This window comes from Symphalangus syndactylus, chromosome 1, assembly GCF_028878055.3.
Source record: "Symphalangus syndactylus isolate Jambi chromosome 1, NHGRI_mSymSyn1-v2.1_pri, whole genome shotgun sequence".
Taxonomy (NCBI): Eukaryota; Metazoa; Chordata; class Mammalia; order Primates; family Hylobatidae; genus Symphalangus; species Symphalangus syndactylus.
Window position 1 is genome coordinate 94,469,878 of NC_072423.2, and position 22,693 is coordinate 94,492,570.

The following is a 22,693-nucleotide window of genomic DNA, read 5'->3' on the forward strand; positions in this document are numbered from 1 at the left end:
AAGCACGTCCAGCTGTAGCCCTGTGGGCTACGGCTCGGCCTTTGTTTTGGCTTCCTGAGGCTGTGGATTGGAGATTTCACCATTCCTCCCAGAACAGAGTATCAAAGCATCGGTGGGCAGGGTAGATCTTTACCTGGCACCACACATTCCCCAAGAGAAGCACACACTCCCTGGGCCGCCCAAGGAATTAAGCCCACATTTCCTGGCCCCATCATATCTTTCGAACATCGTTTCTCTTTACCTCTGACGCTGGCTAGTCCCTCTTTGAGATCCACTCTCAGCTGATCTAAGACCTGGAGCTAATGGGGCCTCTTGGAAGACTCCTGAAACTCCTCCATCTCCACAGCCAGCGGGCTCTACTAGGCTCAGTGTGCTAGGACTCTTGCCTTAGCTGCCCGTTTTCATCCACTGGACGGTAACTCGGGGTTTCCGAGGGCATTCTCAGACTGCAAGCTCTCAGAGGACAGTGCACGCATTCACCCAGCTCTCTACCACCGTCTGGCCTGATGTGACTAGCAAAATGTGTGCTCAGTGTTTGCTGAAAAAAAGCGAATCTCTAGCCAGCTTGGCAACAGATTTATTAGTTCAGAGTAGAAAGAGCAAGAGTCCATGTGCTTTGATTGTTCGGTAAAAACTATGCCTCCTGACTGGAGAGCTGCCAGCCTGCTCTCCCTCACTCTCTTAACAACTTGCCCTACTATTAAGGCACTTGAGAAGAGGGAGAGCAGGGAAGTCCCAGACCAAACCCCCTCTGGATCCTGGAGAGAGCCAGCGCTGTTGCACTGGTTTCCTTCAGCCACAGTTGAGCAACGAAAGAGCCAGCAGAGACCTCTGTAGAGCAGGAAGGCCAGCCCCTCAAATGCTGGTGTTAGGCACAGGGACAATGCCAGTGCCACAGAGGGGCTGGTATCTGGGGTGTTATTTTGATTAAGCTGTAATGAATCCATGATGGAAGACACTTGATAAGGCTTTGTGGGCTCAAAGGCCTTACCTCCAGCCTGCTCCTCTCTCTAGGAGAGTACCAGAAGCTGGAGGATGGGGATGGGGGACCCCAGAGCTCCCTACAGAGAAGGGAGCTGACCATCAGGACGGGAAAAGTTTGAGTTTCCCCAGCTCCCCCCTTTCCAGAGAAGTTAATGCTTCTGCTTAAGCACCTCCAAAAAGAGAGAGAGATACAAATATTGCCAATAAAAGAATAATATGCCTCCCCCCTCCAAGGAAGACATCCACAAAGTTGGGGGCAGTTGGAACATACCCCACCAGAATCCGTAAGTGCTTTTGGAGGGCTTCAACCCCCTGCAACCCAGTGCTCTGGGGAGGGCAGGCGTCACCCCCTTAGGAGCTGATCTGACTCAGCAGGGCTGAGAAGTCCATGTCCGCAATGGAGGAGAAGTCTTCATCTCCTGAAAGGAGGCCGTTGGGGAGCCCCGGGGCCCCCAGTGGAGCAGGAGCTGGGTCGGGGGGCCTCTGGGCCCCTGTCACTAGGCGAGTTATAGCCTCAGGGTACTCCATCAGCATGGGCTCAGTTGTGTGGGGGGCCACAGGTATGCCCTGGTTCAGCAGCTGCTGAAACTCGGAGTTGTCGACGGATGCCAGGTCTGTGAACACGGCTGGGTCTGTGCTGTTGCCAAGCAAGGCCCCCAGGTCTTCATCATCAAACTGCAGCTGCAGCAGGGCCTCTGACAGCGTTCCTTCCCCAGCCTGGGTGGGCTTGGGGGCAGGTGGGGCCACAGCCTGAGGAGGGCCTGGGGCTAGGACTGGGACAGGGGCTGGGGCCTGGGCCAGAGATGATACCATGGCTGGAGCAGGGGCAGGGGCTGGAGCCTGGGGCAGGACTTGGGGAGGGGCCGGGGCCAAGGCTGAGGCCTGGCTTATCTGCCCAGAAGGAAACACCATCGTGGGAAACTCATCATAGTTGATGGTGCTCAGGGATGACGTAAAGGGATAGGGCTGGGGTGCTGGAGGAGAGAGACAGGGAGGCAGGGGTCAGAGAAAGCCCTAGATATCCACCCCGTCCTCTGTACCCCAGCCCCTCTTCATGGTGCTTAGGCTCAATCACTCTCTAGGGAGTCACTGCCAACACCCTATCTCCTTCCTCTTACCCCATCTGACCCATGCTATAGCGTCCAGTTCTAGCCACACCTCCACCTTGGAGTCCTCCCTGACTACTCAAGCCCACGAAACTCTCCCAGACTTTTAGAGGAAGGGACACTTTGAGAGATAAGCTGGATTCCTCAGTTTACAGCTAAAAAACTAAGTCCTGAGAGGCAATGAGCCCATGGAGCACCAAGTGAGCAGCGGCCTGAAGTGGACAGCTTGTCAGTTTTTGAGCCTCGCACCGGCACATACATCTTGCTAATTTAGAGGTGATTTTTGTTCCCCCTAATTCAAGTGAGAGATGAGAGCAGAGATTCTGCATTTTTAACTTCTGAATCCCAAGATACCCAATATAGGATTTAACTGGCACAGTGGTTCCCAGGCTTCAGTGTGCATTGGCATCCCAGGAAGTCGCTGGTTCCTGTGCCATCCTTTCAAACCCTCTGATTCAGTAGGTCTGTAATGGGGCCCAAGAGTCAGCATCTCCACTGCTCGTCAGCTGAACAGAGCTGAACCTGTCGTTCCAGTGGGACAAAAGGAAATCCTTACCTGGCTTGGGGACAGAAGCTGAGCTGCGGGAAGGCACAGCAATGCGCCGAGGTGGAGGCCGGGGGTCGGTGGGTCCTGTAGGGCAAGGGCTGGGTCAGTTCTCAGCCCCAGGGTGTCCCCTCCCTGCCCGATGCCTTCCTCTCTGGCTTTGCCAGTCCCCATCTCACCGCTGAAAGGACTCTTCTTCATGATGCTCTTGAAGGTCTCATATGTCCTTTTGCGTTTCTCCTCAATCCGGTGACGATCGTCTGGGAAAGTAGGGGAGAAGTGGGACTTGCTCTCCTCAGGTGGGCCCCCAACACTCTCAAAGGCCCCTCAGGAGGAAAGTGAGGAGCCAGGCTTTCCCAAGACCCGTTCTCCCAACCTTCTCTGCCAATGAGAAGGGATGTGTGACGCTCAGCAGTTCTGAGAATTGCACAGCTTTTGGAGGCCTCTCTTGGCTGAATCTGCCCCTCTAAGACCACATGGTGAGGCCGAGTACAGGGGCCATGCTCTGGGGAAAGAAGAGCCCTGGGGGGCCCCGGCCTGCAGCTCACGCCTTCCTGCACTGCTTATATCCTGGCTCATTGTCAGCCTCCACCCAAGCCTGGCGAGAATTCCTTGGCACTCTGGGGCAGCTGAGGCACAACTGCCTTAAGACTTCAGCAGAGACTCTTATTTTTATCTCTAATGGTTTCATATTTTAGTCAGAGCTTTCAGAACTGTCTTTCTAATTACAATGGTACTTCAGTAGCTCCAAAGCACCTCAATTCCATCAATTCAGATGAGATCGGGCGCGTTCAGGGTGGTATGGCCGTAGACAATTCCATCAATTCAAAGACAACCTCATCATCCCTCAAAAACTAGGTTCTTTCTCCTGTATTCCCTGACCAACCATCTGCCATCTGCCCTGTCACCAAAGCTAGAAACCTTGGAATGATTATCTTCTTTTCTCTCACTCCCCACCACTAACTTGACACATATTTATCAAGCGCCTCCCTTCTAGACACTGGGGATGTGGCCGTAAGCACACAAGGTGTCTGCTCCCAAAAAGTTGGCATCCTAGTGAAAAAGTGAGAGGGACACAACCATATACACAAACCAGAAAATCTCGGCCAGGCGTGGTGGCTCATGTCTGTAATCCCAGCACTTTGGGAGACCGAGGCAGATGGATCACGAGGTCAAGAGATCGAGACCATCCTGGCCAACATGGTGAAACCCTGTCTCTACTAAAAATACAAAAAATTAGCCGGACGTGGTGGTGGGCACCTGTAGTCCCAGCTACTCGGGAGGCTGAGGCAGGGAGAATCACTTGAACCCGGGAGGCAGAGGTTGCAGTGAGCTGAGATTGCGCCACTGCACTCCAGCCTGGGCGACAAGAGTGAGACTCTGTCTCAAAAAAAATAAAAAATAAAAATAAATAAAACCAGAAAATCTCAAGTGACGGTGGTCCAGGAAAGATATAGTGATGTAACGATACCGGAAGTGAGGTCGGGGCAGTCTAAATGTAGAGGGAAGGACTAATTTAGAGGTCAGGGAAGGGCTGGCATGAGCCACTTGCATTAAAACCTTGGGCCAGGCATTCCAAGAAGAGGCAACAGCTAGACACACGTCCTGAGGTGAGACTGAGCTTGGTCTGTAAGATGCAAAATGGCTGCAGGGCTGAAGGGTAACTGAGGACAGTGGTGGAGATGTGAACTTGCTTTGCTATTCCTTCTGTAAGGTTTGTGCCGCATCTTCTCTTCCTGGACTACAGCAACATTTTCCAATATGGCCTCCCTGCTTTGAGTCTGTCTCTGATCTTCTACACGTGGCCTCCTGAGTCAACATCCAAATCTGCCCCTGCCACCTCTCTGCTTAGAGGCCTTCAGCTTAACCAGGCCCTCCTATCTCTGAGCCTGTTCACTGCCCAACATCAGCTCAAACCACGAAGATGGCCCTGAACAGGACGTGCAGTTGCCAACACCCCTTCCCTTCCAGGTGCTGGGCCACCTGCCTGGAGAACACACCTCCGTGTCTTTCTCCAGCTTCAATGCCACCTTCTCCATGCAGCTGTCTCCAGATCCCTGGAGGCCACCATGCCCCCATGCTTCTCTGTGCACACCTCTGTTTCACATGTCATTCTGTGACTTAAGGATCTGTTTTGCACATTTGTCTTCCTCAAGTGACTGAGATTCTGAAGGGCAGGGAGCATCTCTTACTCATTTTTTGTATTCACAATACCTGGCACAGGCCCTGAAACCAAGTGGACACTCAAACCTCGACCAAAATGTGGCTGGGCTGTATGGTAGTGACAAGACAACCAGTGTGGCAAAAGGACCCTGAAGCCAGATGGCCTGGGTTCCAGCGCTGACTCTGCTACTTACTAGTCACGTGAACCCAGGCAAGTTGGCCACTACCTCCTACTTCAAAAGGGTCATGAGATTAAAATCAGGTAATCCAGTGGAGTGCCTGGAATAGGGGTAGATGTGTAGTACTAGCTCAGTGTCTGAGGTATCATTATTATTAAATGAGGCAAGAAATGGATTCCAATTTCTTGGATCCCAAGATCTGACTCTAGCTTCTGGCCCTCAACTACAGCCCCAGACATGCAGTCTTGGCCTCTCTCTCACGGCACAGAGCCCAGCTGCCCTGATGCTGCCACCCTAGCTGTGTACCTGTATCTGGCAGGTACTGGAATTCCATGGGCTCACTGAGCTCCCGGTCGGAAGGCCGCCGCAGCTGCATGGAGACACGCACAGGAGCCTGCAGGCTGGGGTCTGCGTAGGGAGGGGTCCGGAACACTATGGCCACTTGTCGGTGCACATCAGCTTGCGAAAAGGAGCCTCGGGCCTCCCAGCCTGGTCCCGTGAAATACACCTCAATGTCCTCTGCAGGAAATGCAGGGGCAGTGTGGGTCAGTGTGTCTAACCCTCCATGGTCTCCCCCTCAACTTCTGATGCTTGTCTTCTGATACATCACCCTGTGGCCCACCTGAGGCCCCCGAGGCACAGGAGGAAGTATCCAAAGCCAGTTACCTGACACTCCCCTTCTCTGCTCACCTTCACCCCTTGCTCCCAAGAGCCCACCCCTGCCTCCTGATGTGTACCTTTCTGCACCTTGTCACACAGTAGGAAGATCTCATCCCCACCGAGGCAGCTGCCAGAGTTTCGGTTCACTCGGCAGATCTTGAGCTCGGCAGTGTTGGGGGCACCTGAGGCAGTGAAAACAAGCAAGGATGACCTGAGCCACCAGAGGTCCCCAGGGTGGCCTGCAGGAGATGCAACTTCCCTGCCCAGCCCTGAGTCAAGGTTGCCCAGAGCTTGCCACCTACACCTTTGCAGCCAAAGTCAGATCTTATCAGCTCCTCACCCCAACTGATTGAACAAGTATTTGCCCACTGTGCGCTCAACACTGATCTAAGCAAGGAGAATACAACCACATACAAAACCTAAACCTCTCTGCTCTCACGGAGCTTATAGTCCAGTGGGTGCCAATCTGATCACACTCTTTCTCCACCTGACCAAAGCAATCTTTAAGGCCAGTCCATACCCACCTTGGCAATGAGCCCTTCCCTCCTGACCCCCAGTTTATCCTGGTTTCCCATCCTTGGGACTCCAGATTCGTTTTATTTCCATTCATCCTGCTGGTTACTTAATTAAAGACTGCAGCTGATCAGTCAGCCCAATTCGTCTGTGGGCTTCCATCACTGAATCATCATTCTCAAACACTATCTTGTTCCTGGGAGTTCATTTCCTAGAGTCATTATCGCAGTTGTGGGCACACCACCTTCTCATCACACAATACTGAAAATGCCCATTTCCCATCAGACTCCCTGCTAGACTTCCTGCCAGGCCAGAGCTACACCTCAAGGACAGCTCTGGGTCTTCTTTGCCCTCTCTCCCCAGCCAACAAAGAGCTGGGCAGAGAAGAAGAGACAAATACGCAAGATGAGTGAATGAAGCCAGAGCGCCTCTTGTAGGCCACACTCACCCCAACCCCCTTCCTCCTATTCAGGCCCACCCTCTCCCCTTTCTGCGTCTCCCTCACTACTCACGATTGTCAAAGATGGGATGAGAAAGGACAGGCGGCAGGCGGAGGGGCCTGCCTGATGGATCCCGCACTGTCACCTGGAAGCAGAGCCGCACAGCATTCAGGTCGTAGTCCCCACGCTGCTCTTCTATAGGAACTGCCAAGAAAACAGGCGATCAGGAGAGCAGGGGAAGTGGGGATATAGGTGCTATCAGTGGGGGCAGGGAGCTCTGCGCTGGCAGGGCCGTTGGTGCGTGTGTGAAACACAAGTCCTAAAGGAGGTAGAACCCAGCACTGACTCCACTGTGACCTGAATGTCATGTTCCCTCCTGGGCCTGAGTTTCCCAATGGTAAAGTGGGAGAGTTCTGAATGGGCACCAAGATTCCATCTTTACTGTGTCTTGGCCAGTGAGGGAGATGCAGGAAAGGCAGGCTGGGGAGGGTGACAGAGGGTGTGGGTGCCGCAGGCAGGTTTGCCCTCACCTTGGAAGGGGTTGTTGTTGGTCTGGATGCGCTGATTGATAGCCTGCTCCAGGTCCCGCTTCTTCACACACTGGATTCCCAGGTTCTGGAAACTGAGCGCCCCCAGTCGTCTGTCCCATTGTCTCTCACAGAGCCCGGACCTTCCTGCCTTGCCCGGCCTGCTCCTTCCTACCCCGCCCACCCCCAGATCATGGCTGCATGCCTAACCCTCTCCAGTGGCTTCCTACTGTGCTGCAACGAACCCTGTCCCTTCACTCAGCTGACAAGCACCTCTATGCCCCCGCCTCTGCCAGCCTCCCTGTGGGCTCCCTGCTTACAACCACCGGGGCTCCTTTTCCATCCTCTAAACGCAGGACACTCATTCCCACCTCAAGGCCTCTGCACTTGGTTGGTCGGCTTGGAATGTTCTTTTCCTACTTCTCTCTTCCTTCTCACCATTCAAGTCTTAGCTGAGGGAGGCCTTCCCTGACCTCCCAATCTAAAGTCATCACACACCAGCTCCCCTAACTCCCCCACCCCAGGTTATCCTTCTGTCCTATGACCTTGTTTTATTTTCAGGACTGAAACTGTTACTCTGACAGCACCTTGTTTATTTATCTGTGTATTTATTTATTTTTAAGAGACACGGTGTCGGGCTGGGCACAGTGGCTCAAGCCTGTAATCCCAGCACTTTGGGAGGCCAAGACAGGCAGGTCACAAGGTCAGGAGATGGAGACCATCCTGGCTAACATGGTGAAACCCTGTCTCTACTAAAAAATACAAAAAATTAGCCAGGTGTGATGACAGACGACTGTAGTCCCAACTACTCGGGAAGCTGACGCAGGAGAATGGCGTGAACCCAGAAGGTGGAGGTTGCAGTGAGCTGAGATCACACCACTGCACTCCAATCTGGAGACAGAGCAATACTCCGTCTTAAAAAAAAAAAGACGAGGTGTCGCCCTGCCACCCAAGTGCAGTGGTTCGATCACAGCTTGCCGCAGCAGTGACCTCCTGGGCTCAGGCGATCCTCCCACCTCAGCCTCCCAAGTAGCTGGGACTATAGGCGCATTGCCACCATACCCAGCTAATTTATTTTTTGTAGAGATGGGGTCTTACTATGTTGCTTTGGCTAGTCTTGAATTCTTAGGCTCAAGAGATCTTCCTGCCTTGGCCTCCCAAAGTGCTAGGATTATAAGTATGAGCCACTATGCCCAGCCTGTATATTTTTTTACGGCCTGTCTCTTAACTGCGATGTCAACTCCAGGGAAGAGTGCTGGTTCAATGGTTTTCTTTCTCAAACAAGAGATGTGACTCTGAGGGACTTGTCCTTCCAGCTACAGGGGTCAGGGATTCAGAAGTGATTAGGGACCCATCCGTATCCCCTGGAGCTCTTATCTGCTAGAGTAGACGTACAAATAGATAATTTCAAGACAAACGGAGTTTACTTGCAGAGCTGAGTCAGGGCAAGGAGTGAGGAATTCTGCCCTGTGTCCAGAAAGGAGTAACACTGTAACGGCTACTTCATAGCCCGCCTCCTGTCCCCTCATGCTGGGCCTCCTAGCCTGCAGGGAGCTCACCTGTGGATGCAGCGGTCTGGGCAGAGCTCAGCCTCATAGAAGCCATCCCGGCAGTCCTTTCCTACAAGCTCGTGGGGGTGAGGCCGGTGAGGAGGGTCCTTGGTGACCAGGGAGATGCGTACTGTCCCTGGTCCTGTGTAGCCATTGATCTGTCCAAAGTACAGAGGCCCAGACATCCAAACCTGACTCCCAAACACAGAGGGCTGGGGTTCCACAGTCCCTTCCCCGCACACCCTGGCGCAGTGCTGACCTTGATGGTGGGGTGGGTCTTGGTGGTATCTGTGCTCCTCTCGCCTGGGATGCTGCCCGCGGAGCGCCCCTCGCACTTGTAGCGGAAGCGCATGCCCCGCTGCTTGGGCTGCTCAATGATCTCCACATAGGGGCCAGAGGCCTGGGCTGGCTCTGCCAGGGGACACCGCAGCCCCATTAGGCGGCTGCCCCCGCTGCCCTACCCCAGGGAGCACCTCCCCGACCGCCGCGGGGGCCACTTACCTGCCGGGAAGATGAGGGGGAACAGTTCTGAAAGGGGAGGGAGATCAGGGTCAGCACATACCCAATGCCCATCCTCAAAAGAGGGAATCTGCTCTCCACGGGGAGGAGAAGCCAGGCTCCCTCCCAGGGGAACTGAGTCAGGACCTGCTCCCTAGAACCTGAGGTGAAACTAAGGGGTGGAGGAAAGGAACCAGAAACACCTGCTTCTTGAGGGAAAACGGGGTAAGGAATCCTTCTTCTCCCGAGGGAAGCTGAATCAGGGCCTGTTGTACTTTCATAAGGAAAACTGAGGGAGGGCACGCCCCACCTCCATCCAGAGAGGAAACTGGATCAGATGCGTTCTCCCATAATAGGGAAACGAAGCCAGAGCTGCCCCCATAGACGGTGTGGAGGGAAACTGAGTCAAGGTTCCCTCTGCTCCCCCACCCAGGGAGGATGCTGAGTCAAGGGCCCCCCTCCACCCAGAGGGGAAACTGAGTCAGACCCCTCCCCGCCTGCCCCGCCCCGCGCCACCATCCGGCAGGCCGACCGCTCCCTGCGTAGCGCCCGTCGGCGCAGGAAGGGACGGAAAGCGGCGCGGGGGCTCCCGCCACAGCCGCGGCGGCCCCGGCGCGGCCACCCCGCGGGGTCAGAGGGCGTCCTCACCGTCCATGGCCGGGGTCCCGGGGGCGGGGCCGGGGTCGCAGCTGGGCCCGCGGCGTGCACTACAGCCGAGCCATTCGCCAGAGGCGGAAATGCGCCGCGCGCGCCCGCCGTCGCGTCACTGCCCGGAATCCGACCGCGCCTGCGCGCTGCCCCGCCGCCGCCCGGCGCAGGGGCCGGGAGCAAGTGCGCGCCGCGCGGAGGACGAAGAGGCCGCACGCACAGCCGCTGCCGGGGGTCGGGGCCAAGTGCGCACCTCGCCGAGGAAGAAGAGGCTGGCGTGCCCGGTGGCTCGGCTAGCTCCCGGGTCCCGGCCCCGCCTGGAGGGTGGGTCCGCCGATTACTCACTTTGTTTTTAGGGGATTTCAGGGCCCCCTCCCGCCGATCGGCGGAGTTTGGTGATGTCACTCTGGGCCGGGTCTGGAGCAAAGCCAGGGCTACTGGGCTGCGGCCGCCCGCCCCGCGCAGGAAAAGGCCCGGCCGGGCCTTCTGCCCCGCAGAGGCCGGGTGGTTGAACTCCGCGCGGGTTTCCTAATCGCTAAAGGTGCCTTTCAGTGTGGCTGTCTCAGAAGCACGTTAAAATGTCCTACCTACCCCAATCTAGATGCGGGGTGTGGGGGAAGGGGAGCGGCCGGATCTCCCAGCCTGACAGTGCATCAAGAGCTTTGCGGAGCCTGCATCCCGGGTGGGACGACTGAGTCCTTCCCGCTGGCGAGCTGGCCGAGGGCTCGTCCCTTTCCAGCTAAAGCGCCAGCTTACGATGCAGCCAAACTGCCGGCTCTCAGCGGCTATGGGAGCAGGAGGCCCCCAGGGGTAAATCCCGGAGCCTCGTCTCTCAAACCTGGCGCTTGTGTCTCAGAAGGTCCGGGACCCGCAAGGGATACTTGAATCAGCAGGGTCACGACCCCCCAGCCCCCTGCCCCCGCTTGTGTTTGCCCTGGACCTCCAGCTAGGGCTGACCACTAATTCTGTTATGTGACCCCACAGTGCAGGTAGCTCCCCCAAGACCAAGCCCAAGGCGCGTCCGTGTGGGGGCTGGGGCTGGCGCACCCCCACCCCAGGCCTCATCCCCGAAGGAGGATGCTCCACTGCAGGGGGCGGAGTCTTCTCCAGATGGAGAAAGACTTTTTTATTTTCTCTGAATTCATCTTAAATTAGGAAATCATGTGGGAATTGGAAAAGATTGGAAATTCTGACTTGTTTCCCAGGCTCTGAAGAAACAGGAAGAGAGAAGTGAAAATAGAGTTAGCACCCCGCCCACTCATTTCAGTTTCTCCAGTGGCTGGCCCTGATTAGAAAAGTGTTTACTTTTGGCAGGGGGGCGGGGGAGGCCGACTTCAGGTGACAGAATGGATTAATTAAAATCTTTGGTTAATGATATACAATTATCATTGAACCTTGCATGGATCCTCTTCTTAAAATTCATGTATGTTTATAACTTTTAAATAAATACGATAAACACTCATGTACCCATTGCAAAACTCAAGGGGCCACCACCATCCAGAATTCTGTATTGTATTGTGTTGTATTTATTTATTTATTTTTTGAGACAGGGTCTCTCTCTGTTGCCCAGGCTGGAGTACAGTGGCACAATCTCGGCTCACTGCAGCCTCTACCTCTTAGGCTCAAGCAATCCTCCCACTTCAGCCTCCTGCATCGCTGGGACTACAGGAGCACACCACCATGCCCGGCTAAGTTTTTGTATTTTTTGTAAAGAAGCGGTTTAACCTTGTTGTCCAGGCTAGTCTTGAACTCCTAAGCTCAACTTTCCTCCCAACTTGGCCTCACAAAGTGCTGGGGTTACAGGCGTGAGCCACCACACTGGGCTAGAATTCTGTATTTTTAAAATTAATTAATTAATTAGTTTTTTATAAATAGAGATGGGTCTCGCTGTGTTGCCCAGACTGGTCTTAAACTCCTGGGCTCAAGCAATCCTCCCATCTCAGCCTCCCAAAGTGGGATTACAGGCATGAACCACCACGCCTGGCCCAGAATTCTGTATTTTAAAGAAAAAAAAAGTTACTCATATCTGCATGCCTACACAATATATCTTTTGGTTTTCCTTAGTTTTGAACTTTTTTTTTTTTTTTGAGACAAAGTCTCACTCTGTCACCCAGGCTGGAGTGCAGTGGCATTCTGCTCACTGCAACCTCTGCCTCCCAGGTTCAAGTGATTCTCCTGCCTCAGCCTCCTGAGTAGCTGGGATTGGGTCCAACCACCATGCCCAGCTAATTTTCTTAGTAGAGATGGGGTTTCACCATGTTGGCCAGGCTGGTCTTGAACTCCTGACCTCAGGTGATTTGCCAGCCTCTGCCTCCCAAAGTGCTAGGATTACAGGCATGAGCCACCGCACCCGGCCAGTTTTGAACTTTTATGAAGAGGGCATCATAGGATTTGTTGTCCTTTGTTACTTGCTTTTTTCACTCAACCTATTACTACAATTCATGTTTCATAGTTAATTCACTTTTCACTGCTGTATACTATTTTGTTGTGTAAATATACCACAGTTTGTTTATTCATCCTGAAGATGGGCATTTTTTTTTTTTTTTTTTTGAGATGGAGTTTCTCTCTCGTGGCCCAGGCTGGAGTGCAATAGCGCCATCTTGGCTCACTGCAACCTCTGCCTCCCAGGTTCAAGTGATTCTCCTGCCTCAGCCTCCTGAGTAGCTGGGATTACAGGTATGTGTCACCATGCCCAGCTAATTTTTTTTTTTTCTTTTGAGACGGAGTTTCGCTCTTGTTGCCCAGGCAGGTGTGCAATGGCACAATCTTGGCTCACTGCAACCTCTGCCTCCCGGGTTCAAGTGATTCTCCTGCCTCAGCCTCCTGAGTAGCTGGGATTATAGGTGCCTGCCACCACTCCCGGCTTTTTGTATTTTTAGTAGAAATGGGGTTTCACCATGTTTGCCAGGCTGGTCTCAAACTCCTGACCTTAGGTGATCCACCCACCTCAGCCTCTGAAAATGTTGGGATTACAGGCGTGAGCCACTGCATCCAACTAATTTTTTATTTTTAGTAGAGACAGGGTTTCACCATGTTGGCCAGGTTGGTTTCTAACTCCTGACCTCAGCTGATCTGCCTGTCTCGGCCTCCCAAAGTGCTATTACAGGCGTGAGCCACCGTGCCCGGCCATGGGCATTTGGACTTCTAATCTTTTGCTACCATAAGCTTTAGAGCACTGAGCTAATGTGCAAAAACAGCAATCATGTAGTTTTTAAAACTTAGTCTGGGGTTAAAGAAGTATGTAAACAACTATGTTTTCTTAAAGATTTATAGGAGCATTGTGACTGGACCAAAGACAAGGAAGTTCCCAACCTCCTCGGACCCTCGCTGCTGCCCAGATGTCTGCCATGGGGTACTTCTTGGTCACACCCTCCTCCTCTTCCCTGCCCTTAACATAGAAAGAGCCTAAGATTGTACTGACTTAAAATGGTACTTCAGAACGCTAGTACACCATCCTCTCAGTCTTGCTGGCTTTCAGAATAAATCAGTAAACCTACTTTTTCTCCCACCAACGCCCCTATCAGTTGGGATCCTCTTACCTCGGCCTCCCAGGTAGCTGGAAGCACTCACCACCACACCCAGCTAATTAAAAGAAAACAATTTTTTGAGGCAGGGTCTCACTCTGTTGCCATGCTGGAATGCTGTGGCATGACTCATTGCTCACTGCAGCCTCAAACTCCTGGGCTCAAGCAATCCTCCCACCTTAGCCTCCCAAGTAGCTAGGACTAACAGTGTGCACCACCAGACTCAGCTAATTTCTTTTTGTTGTTGTTGTTTGAGACGGAGTCTTGCTCTGTTGCCCAGACTGGAGTGCAGTGATGCGATCTCGGCTCACTGCAAGCTCCGCCTCCTGAGTTCATGCCATTCTCCCGCCTCAGCCTCCTGAGTAGCTAGGACTACAGGCGCCTGCCACCACGCCCGGCTAATTTTTTGTATTTTTAGTAGAGACAGGGTTTTCACCGTGTTAGCCAGGATGGTCTCGATCTCCTGACCTCCTGATCTGCCCGCCTCGGCCTCCCAAAGTGCTGGGATTACAGGCGTGAGCCACCGCGCCCAGCCTAATTTCTTTTTTTTAAATTTTTAGTAGACACAAGATCTTGCTATGTTGCCAAGGCTGGTCTCGAACCTCTGAGCTCAGGCAGTCCTCCTGTCTCAGCCTCCCAAAGTGTTAGGATTACAGGCATGAACTACCAAACCCAGCTGAGTTTTTAAAAATCTTAATGAATGCATGGATTTAAATACGTTAGCTGTGTTTTAATCAATTATAGTTATTGAAATTTAAATTATTCATCTTTGGTTAGGGAGAACTTCTTCAAGTTGGTTGTTCTTCAGTCCTTTTGACACAATTCCAATATGTGAGTCTTGGTGGCTCATACCTGTAATCCCAGCACTTTGGAAGGCTGAATGGGGAAGACTGATTGAGGCCAGGAGTTTAAGACCAGCCTGGTCAACATGGCAAGATCCGTATGTCTATTAAGAAAAAAAAATAAAAAGCAATTATAGTAGGCTGTGATAGCTTCCTTGCTGTCTGGTATGAAAAGATATTTCTTTTCTTTTTTCTTTTTTTTTTTTTGAGATGGAGTTTCACTCTCACTGCCCAGGCTGGAGTGCTATGGTGCAGTCTCGGCTCACTGCAACCTCTGCCTCCCGGGTTCAAGCAATTCTCCTGCCTCAGCCTCCCAAGTAGCTGGGATTACGGGGGTGTGCCACCACGCCCAGCTAAGTTTTGTATTTTTAGTAGAGATGGGGTTTCCATGTTGGTCAGGTTGGTCTCGAACTCCTGATCTCAGGTGATCCACCTGCCTCGGCCTCCCACAGTGCTGGGATTACAGGCATGAGCCACAGCACCTGGCCTGAAAAGATATTTCTAGACTCATCTAGTAAATGTTCTGCCCCAGATCTGGAATCAGACAGCTTTCCAAGGAGTCCTGATTTCTCTTAGTAAGAAATAATATTTAAAGACTACAGCTTGAGTACTTCGGATACTTATTGCTACTAAGTCAGTCATTGTAGATGTTTTCAGTGAATAGTTAGTAATTTTTTTTTTTTTGAGACAGAGTTTTGCTCTTGTTGCCCAGGCTGGAGTGCAATGGCATGATCTCGGCTCACTGCAACCTCCGCCTCCCGGGTTCAAGTGATTCTCCTGCCTCAGCCTTCCGAGTTGCTGGGATTACAGGCATGCGCCACCATGCCCGGCTAATTTTGTATTGTTAGTAGAGACAGGGTTTCTCCATGTTGGTCAGGCTGGTCTCCAACTCCTGACCTCAAGTGACCCGCCCACCTCGGCCTCCCAAAGTGTTGGAATTACGGGCGTGAGCCACCATGCCCAGCCAGTACTTTTTTTAAAAATGGGAGTCTTGCTTTGTCATCCAGGCTGGATTGCAGTGGTGGTGTGATCATAGCCCATTGCAGGCTCAAACTCCTAGGCTCAAGTGATTTTCCCTCCTCAGGTCCCCCAGTAGCTGGGACTACAGGCACACACCACCATGCTCAGCTAATTTTTTATTTTTTAGTAGAGATGAGGTCTCACTATGTTGCCCAGGCTCATCTTGGACTCCTGGGCTCTAGCACTCCTCTTACCTTAGCCTCCCAAAGTGTTGGAATTACAGGCATAAGCCACTGTGCCCAGCCTAGTTAGTAATTTTTTTTTTTTTTTTTGAGATGGAGTCTTGCTCATTCTCCAGGCTGGAGTGCAGTGGCACGATCTCGACTCACTGCAACCTCTGCCTCCCAGGATCAACCAATTCCCCTGCCTCAGCCTGCTGAGTAGCTGGGACTATGGGCACGCGCCACCACGCCCTGCTAATTTTTTTGTATTTTAGTAGAGACGGGGTTTCACCATGTTGGCCAGGATGGTCTCGATCTCCTGACCTTGTCATCTGCCTGCCTTGGCCTCCCAAAGTGCTGGGATTACAGGCGTGAGCCACCGCGCCTGGCTGTAATTTTTTTAAAATACAAAATGCATCAGGAGTTCATACTAATGTTTCATATTCAAATTTAGAATTACAGGGTTTTTAAATTTTTATTTATTTATTATTATTATTATTATTTTTGGGATGGAGCCTCGCTTTGTTGCCCAGGCTCACTATAACCTCTGCCTTCTGGGTTCAAGCAGTTCTCTGCCTCAGCCTCCTGAGTAGTTGGGATTACAGGCACCTGCCACAATGCCTGGCTAATTTTTATATTTTCAGTAGAGACAGGGTTTCACCATCTTGGCCAGGCTGGTTTTACACTCCTGACCTCGTGATCCACCTGCCTTGGCCTCCCAAAGTGCAGGGATTACAGGTGTGAGCCACCACGCCCAGCTAGAATTACAGGGTTTTAACTTAACCTTAGTCACTTTACATATTTCTCCCATGTCAAAAATCTTGATTTTCTTTTGAGGAAATAGAAAAGTCCACTCTTAAATTAAGTCCATATGGAGTCTCAAGGGACCCAAATAAACAAAACAATCTTAAAAAAGAGAAACAAAGGTAGAGGACTCATACTTCCTGATTTCAAAACTTACTACAAAGCTACAGTAATCAAAACAGTGTGATACTAGCATGAAGACAGACATATAGGCCAGGTGTGGTGGCTCACGTCTGTAATCCCAGCACTTTGGGAGGTGGAGGCAGGCGGATCACCTGAGGTCGGGAGTTCAAGACCAGCCTAACTAACATGGAGAAACCCCGTCTCTACTAAAAATACAAAATTAGCCGGGCATGGTGGCCCATGCCTGAAATTCCAGCTACTTGGGAGGCTGAGGCAGGAGAATCGCTTGAACCTGGGAGGTGGAGATTACAGTGAGCCGAGATTGAGCCATTACACTGCAGCCTGGGCAGCAAGAGTGAAACTCTCTCCAAGAAAAAAAAAAAGACAGACATATGACCCATAGTACAGAATAGGGAGCCCATAAAAATAAAACCTTTCCATATACGGCTGAATGATTTTCAACAAGGGCGCCAAGACCATTCACTGGGGGAAAGGACAATCTTTTCAACAAATGGTTTTGGGAAAACTGGGTATCCACATGCAGAAGAATGAAGTTGACCCTTACCTAACACTATATACAAAAATTAACTCAAAATGGATCAAATGGCTGGACCTGGTGACTCACATCAGTAATTCCTGCACTTTGGGAAGCCAAGGCGGGAGGATCACTTGAGCCCAGGAGTTTGAAACCAGCCTGGTCAACATAGCGAGATCCTATCTCTACAAAAGAAAAAAATTAGCCGGGCATGGTGGTGCATGCCTGTAGTCCCAGCTACTCAGGAGGTTGAGACGGATCGCTTGAGCCCAGGAGTTCGAGTTCCCGGCAGTGAGCCGTGCCACTGTACTCCAGCCTAAGCGACAGAGTGTGACCTTGTCTCAAAAAAATAAAGAACTGGGGCCGGGCGCGGTGGCTCACGCCTGTAATCCCAGCACTTTGGGAGGCCAAGGCGGGCGGATCACGAGGTCAGGAGACCGAGACCATCCAGGCTAACACGGTGAAACCCCGTCTCTACTAAAAATACAAAAAAAAAAATTAGCCGGGCGCGGTGGCGGGCGCCTGTAGTCCAAACTAGTCAGGAGGCTGAGGCAGGAGAATGGCGTGAACCCGGGAGGCGGAGCTTGCAGTGAGCCGAGATCGCGCCACTGCACTCCAGCCTGGGTGACAGAGCGAGACTCCATCTCAAAAAAAAAAAAAAAAAGACGAAGAGATACCACTTCACACCCATTAGGATGGCTGTTATCAGAAAAATAAGGTAAGCTGTTGGCTGAGCAATGTGGAGATGTGGAGAACGTGGAGAAATTCGAACACTTGTGAATTGCTGGTGGGAATGTAAAATGGTGCAGTCGCTCTGGAAAGCAGTAGGGCGGTTCCTCAAAAAAATTAAACCATAATTAACACATGATCCAGAAATTTCGTAGTACTCAAAACTACTGAAAGCAGGAACTCAAATTGATATCTGTACACCAGTGTTCATAGCGGCATTATTCACAATAGCCAAAAGGCGGAAACAACCCAAATGTCCATTGATGCATGACCAGCGTGATAGTTAATTTCGTGTGTCAACTTGATCAGTCCAAGGAATACCCGGATAGCTGATAGAATATTATTTCTGGGTATGTCTGTGAGAGTGTTTCTGGAAGAGGTTAGTATTTCAATCAGACTGAGTAAAAGGATCCACGCTATCCAACGTAGGTGGCCATCATCGAATCCACTGGGGGCGCAAATAGAACAAAAAGGTGGAGAAAAGGTGAATTCTCTCCTTTCTTGAGCTGGGACATCCATCTCCTCAGACATCAGAGCTCCTGGAGGCCTTCAGACTCCGAGACATTACACCATTGGCTCACCTGGTCCTCAGGTCTTTGGACTTGGAATGAATTACACCACTGGCTTTCCGGGTCTTCCAGCTTGCAGATGGCAGATTGTGGGACTTCTCAGCCTCCGTAACTTTGTCATCCAATTCCCATAATAAATCGCCTCTTATATATCTGTATCTGTTTGGTTCTGTTCTGGAGATCCTGGATTAATGCAAATGGATTAACAAAATGCAGGCCGGGTGCAGTGGCTCACGCCTGTAATCTCAGCACTTCGGGAGGTCGAGGCGGGTAGATCACTTGAGACCAGGAGTTCAAGACCAGCCTGGGCAACATGGTGAAACCCCACGAAACCCTGTCTCTACTAAAAAAAAATACAAAATTAGCTGGGTGTGGTGGCGCACCCCTGTAATCCCAGCTACTTGGAGGGCTGAGGCAGGAGGATTGCGTGAACCCAGGAGACGGAGGTTGCAGTGAGCTGAGATCACACCACTGCACTCCAGCTTGGGTGACAGAGTGAGACTCCATCTCAAAAACAAAACAAAAGAAAAAACCCCAAAATGTGGTATATACATGCAAGGGAATAGTATTCAGCCTGAAGGAAGGGAATTCTGATACATGCTATATTGAGGAGCCTTGAAGGCCACATGCTAAGTCAAAGAATCCAGACACAAAAGGACAAATGTTATGTGATTCTACTTATGTGAGATACCTACAGTAGTCAAATTCATAGAGACAGGAAGTAGAATACCCATTACAAGAAGCTGGAGAGAAGGGGAAATGGTGAGTTAATGCTTAACAGATGCAGAGTTTATGTTGGGGATGATGAAAAGATTCTGGAGCAGGATAGTGGTGATTGATGGTTGCACACACAGTGTGAATGTACTAAGTGCCATTCAGTGGCACACTTATAAATGGGTAACATGGTAGATTTTATGTTGTACATATTTAACCACAATTTTAAAAATCTCAATTCTTTCTCTGTTTTTTAATTTAATTTTGTTTTAGAAATGGGGTGTTGCTCTGTTGCCCAGGCTGGTCTTGAACTCCTGGGCTCTGGGCTCAAGCAGTCCTCCCACCTCAGCCTCCCAAAGTGCTGGGATTACAGATATGAGCTACTGCACCCAGCCTCAGTTCTCAGTGGCACCAACCCATTACTCATTTGCTTTATCTCACACTGTATACAAAACAGTTTCAGAATAATGATACCAACTCTACCTCCATAATGATTTCTTTTTTCTTTTTTTATTTTTCATAAAACTTATGACTCAACATAATATGATTTCTGAAAATATATTTTTGTAGTTCTTGTCCTTAGCTTATAGCCCACTAGGGATGATAGTCAGATAACTTTGTTTTGAATCTCTTTGAATAGTTAATCTCCATAAAGTTATACCAGCAAATTGATACATAGTTTTATTTTCCTTTTTTAGGAATTGCTTTTTTTTTTTTTTTTTGAGACGGAGTCTCGCTGTCGCCCAGGCTGGAGTGCAGTGGCGCGATCTTGGCTCACTGCAAGCTCCGCCTCCCGGGTTCACGCCATTCTCCTGCCTCAGCCTCCCGAGTAGCTGGGACTACAGGCGCCCGCCACCGCGCCCAGCTAATTTTTTGTATTTTTAGTAGAGAGGGGGTTTCACCGTGGTCTCGATCTCCTGACCTCGTGATCCACCCGCCTCGGCCTCCCAAAGTGCTGGGATTACAGGCGTTAGCCACTGCGCCCGGCCAGGAATTGCTTTTTAAAGTTTTATTTTTCTTCAAAATGATGTGAAATATTACATCGTTCCAAAATCAAATCTATATAACAAGATATATTAAAAGAAGTCTTGTTTCTATCCCTGTCCTCTCCAACCTGCTGTCTCCCTCCTCCTATAGGTAACTATTTTTTTTTTTTTTGAGACGGGATCTTGCTCTGTTGCCCAGGCTGGGGCAATAGTGCAATCATAGCTCACTGTAGCCCCAAACTTCTGGGCTCAAGGGATCCTCACCCTTCAGTCTTCAGAGGAGACTGAGGAGACTGAGGCCTGAGACTACAGGCACTCGCTATAACACCCCACTAATTTTTTATTTTTATTTTTATATATTTTTATTTATTCATTTAGTTAGTTTTTTTGAGATGGAGTCTTGCTCTGTCGCCCAGGCTGGAGTGCAGTGGCGTGATCTCGGCTCACTGCAACCTCCGCCTCCCAGGTTCACACCATTCTCCTGCCTCAGCCTCCTGAGTAGCTGGGACTACAGGTGCCTGCCACCACGCCAGGCTAATTTTTTTTGTTTTTTTTTTTTTTTGTATTTTTAGTAGAGACGGGGTTTCACCGTGTTAGCCAGGATGGTCTCGATCTCCTGACCTCGCGATCTGCCCGCCTCAGCCTCCCAAAGTGCTGGGATTACAGGCGTGAGCCACTGCGCCCAGCTAACACCCCACTAATTTTTTTTTTTTTTTTTTTGAGACGAGTCTCGCTCTGTCGCCCAGGCTGGAGTCCAGTGGCGCAATCTCAGCTCACTGCAAGCTCCGCCTCCCGGGTTCACGCCATTCTCCTGCCTCAGCCTCCCGAGTAGCTGGGACTACAGGCGCCTGGCACCACGCCCGGCTATTTTTTTTTTTTTTCTATTTTTAGTAGAGACGGGGTTTCACCATGTTAGCCAGGATGGTCTCGATCTCCTGACCTCGTGATCCGCCTGCCTTAGCCTCCCAAAGTGCTGGGATTACAGGCGTGAGCCACCTCGCCCGGCCACACCCCACTAACTTTTTAAAAAAATTTTAGTAGAGATGTGGTCTCGCTCTGTTGCCGAGGCTGGTCTCAGACTCCTGGGCCCAAGCAATACTTCCACCTCGGCCTCCTCCCAAAGAGCTGAGATTACAGGTGTGAGCCACCACACTCAGACTGATAACCACTTTTTTCTTTTTTTTTCTTTCTTTTTTTGTTTTTTGAGACAGAGTCTCGCTCTGTTGCCCAGGCTGGAGTGCAGTGGTGCAATCTTGGCTCACTGCAAGCTCCACCTCCCGGGTTCATGCCATTCTCCTGCCTCAGCCTCTCGAGTAGCTGGGACTACAGGCGCCCACCACCAGCCCGGCTAATTTTTTGTATTTCTAGTAGAGACAGGGTTTCACCATGTTAGCCAGGATGGTCTTAATCTACTGACCTCGTGATCTGCCGCCTCGGCCTCCCAAAGTGCTGGGATTACAGGCGTGAGCCACCATGCCTGGCCCACTTTTTTCTATTTCATCATGTGTTTTCTTCCTTCTCCTTCTTCTTCTTTTTTTTTTTTTTTTTAAGATGGAGCCTCACTCTGTGGCCCAGGCAGGAGCGCAGTGGCATGATCTTGGCTCATTGCAACCTCCGCCTTCTGGGTTCAAGCAATAATCGCTCCTGCCTCAGCCTCCCAAGTAGCTGGGATTACAGGTGTGCACCACCGTGCCCAGCTAATTTTTTTCTTTTTTTTGAGATGGAGTCTCACTCTGTTGCCTAGGCTGGAGTGCAGTAGCGGGATCTCGGCTCACTGCAAGCTCCGCCTCCCAGGTTCACACCATTCTCCTGCCTCAGCCTCCTGAGTAGCTGGGACTACAGGTGCCCGCCACCATGCCCAGCTAATTTTTTTTGTATTTTTAGTAGAGACGGGGTTTCATCGTGTTAGCCAGGGTGGTCTCGGTCTCCTGACCTCGTGATCTGCCTGTCTTGGCCTCCCAAGGTGCTGGGATTACAGGCGTGAGCCACTGCGCCCGGCCTGCCCAGCTAATTTTTGTATTTTTAGTAGAGGCGGGGTTTCACCATGTTGACCAGGCTGGTCTTGAACTCCTGACCTCAGGTGATCCACCCCCCTCGGCCTCCCAAAGTGCTGGGATCACAGGTGTGAGTCACCACACTCGGCCTCTTCTTTCTTTTTAAAAAATATATTTTATATCCAGAGTTTCTTAGATAAATTGTAGTATGAGGATGCCTTTTTTTTTTTTTTTGTGACAAGCGTATTTTATTGTATTCTAATTTTTTCAAAACAAGCAATATTTTTTTTTTTTTTGATGCGTATCAAATATATTAGGAAGGTTGCACATGGGAAGTCGGGGAATAAAAATGGGGGGTGGGAGTTAAAATAAATGAGAGAGGGACTTTATGTGGATCAGTGATAATAACTCAATCCCCTATTTGACAAGAGGGAGAAGGAAGAGGAAGAAAAAGAAAGTGGGATAAAGGATCAGAAAGGGAGGAAAATAGAAAAAATTAGAGTATGACTCCAGGGTAGACCTGTTTTGTTGTCACTGAGTTGGTTGGTTGGTTTGTCTGTTGTATTTTTCATGTTTCGCCAAGTTGGCCAGACTGGTCTTGAACCCCTAGCCCGAAGTGATCAACCCACCTCGACCCCCAGAGTGCCGGGACCACAGGCGTGAGCCACCACGTCCAGCCCCCACATTGCTTCTGGTCTCCGTGGTAGACCTCCCAGACGGGGCGGCCAGGCAGAGATGCTCCTCACTTCTTCCCAGACGATAGGTGGCCGGGCAGAGGCGCTCCTCACTTCCCAGACGATGGGTGGCCGGGCAGAGGCGCTCCTCACTTCCCAGATGGGGCGGCCAGGCAGAGGCGCTCCTCACTTCTTCCCGGACGGGG

At 51.0% G+C, this 22,693-nt stretch overlaps 1 protein-coding gene and 1 long non-coding RNA gene across 9 annotated transcripts; one reads left to right on the top strand and one right to left on the bottom strand.

Annotated features, from left to right (window-relative positions):
• Window positions 1-560: 560 nt before the first annotated feature.
• RELA (RELA proto-oncogene, NF-kB subunit) lies at window positions 561-10,034 on the bottom strand. 8 transcript variants are annotated; one of them, XM_055257578.2, is made up of 12 exons: window positions 9,813-10,034; window positions 9,168-9,194; window positions 8,926-9,077; window positions 8,676-8,824; window positions 7,120-7,211; window positions 6,662-6,793; window positions 5,714-5,818; window positions 5,283-5,495; window positions 2,814-2,894; window positions 2,647-2,721; window positions 1,777-1,958; window positions 561-1,467 (listed from the first exon to the last, which is right to left on the bottom strand). In XM_055257578.2, the coding sequence occupies exons 1-12, from the start codon at window positions 9,817-9,819 to the stop codon at window positions 1,336-1,338; spliced, it is 1,347 nt and encodes a 448-aa protein (XP_055113553.1). In that variant the 5' UTR covers window positions 9,820-10,034; the 3' UTR covers window positions 561-1,335. The 8 variants fall into 8 exon arrangements, with proteins under 8 accessions (XP_055113553.1, XP_055113313.1, XP_055113386.1 ...); XM_055257338.2 differs by having other exon boundaries at window positions 561-1,958; window positions 6,662-6,784; XM_055257411.2 differs by lacking the exon at window positions 1,777-1,958 and having other exon boundaries at window positions 561-1,751.
• Window positions 9,994-18,269, top strand: LOC134737217 (uncharacterized). Its single transcript, XR_010121896.1, has 2 exons — window positions 9,994-10,136; window positions 11,363-18,269. It is a non-coding gene; the product is annotated as an uncharacterized lncRNA (long non-coding RNA).
• Window positions 18,270-22,693: the final 4,424 nt, after the last annotated feature.

Bases quoted from the DNA above. Each gene is read 5' to 3' on its own strand.
- RELA (XM_055257176.2), bottom strand. The intron at 5,496-5,713 runs GTACACATCAGG...CATTTCCTGCAG, and splicing joins GTGTGACAAGGTGCAGAAAG to AGGACATTGAGGTGTATTTC. The intron at 1,959-2,646 runs GTAAGGATTTCC...TCTCTCCTCCAG, and splicing joins AGCTTCTGTCCCCAAGCCAG to CACCCCAGCCCTATCCCTTT.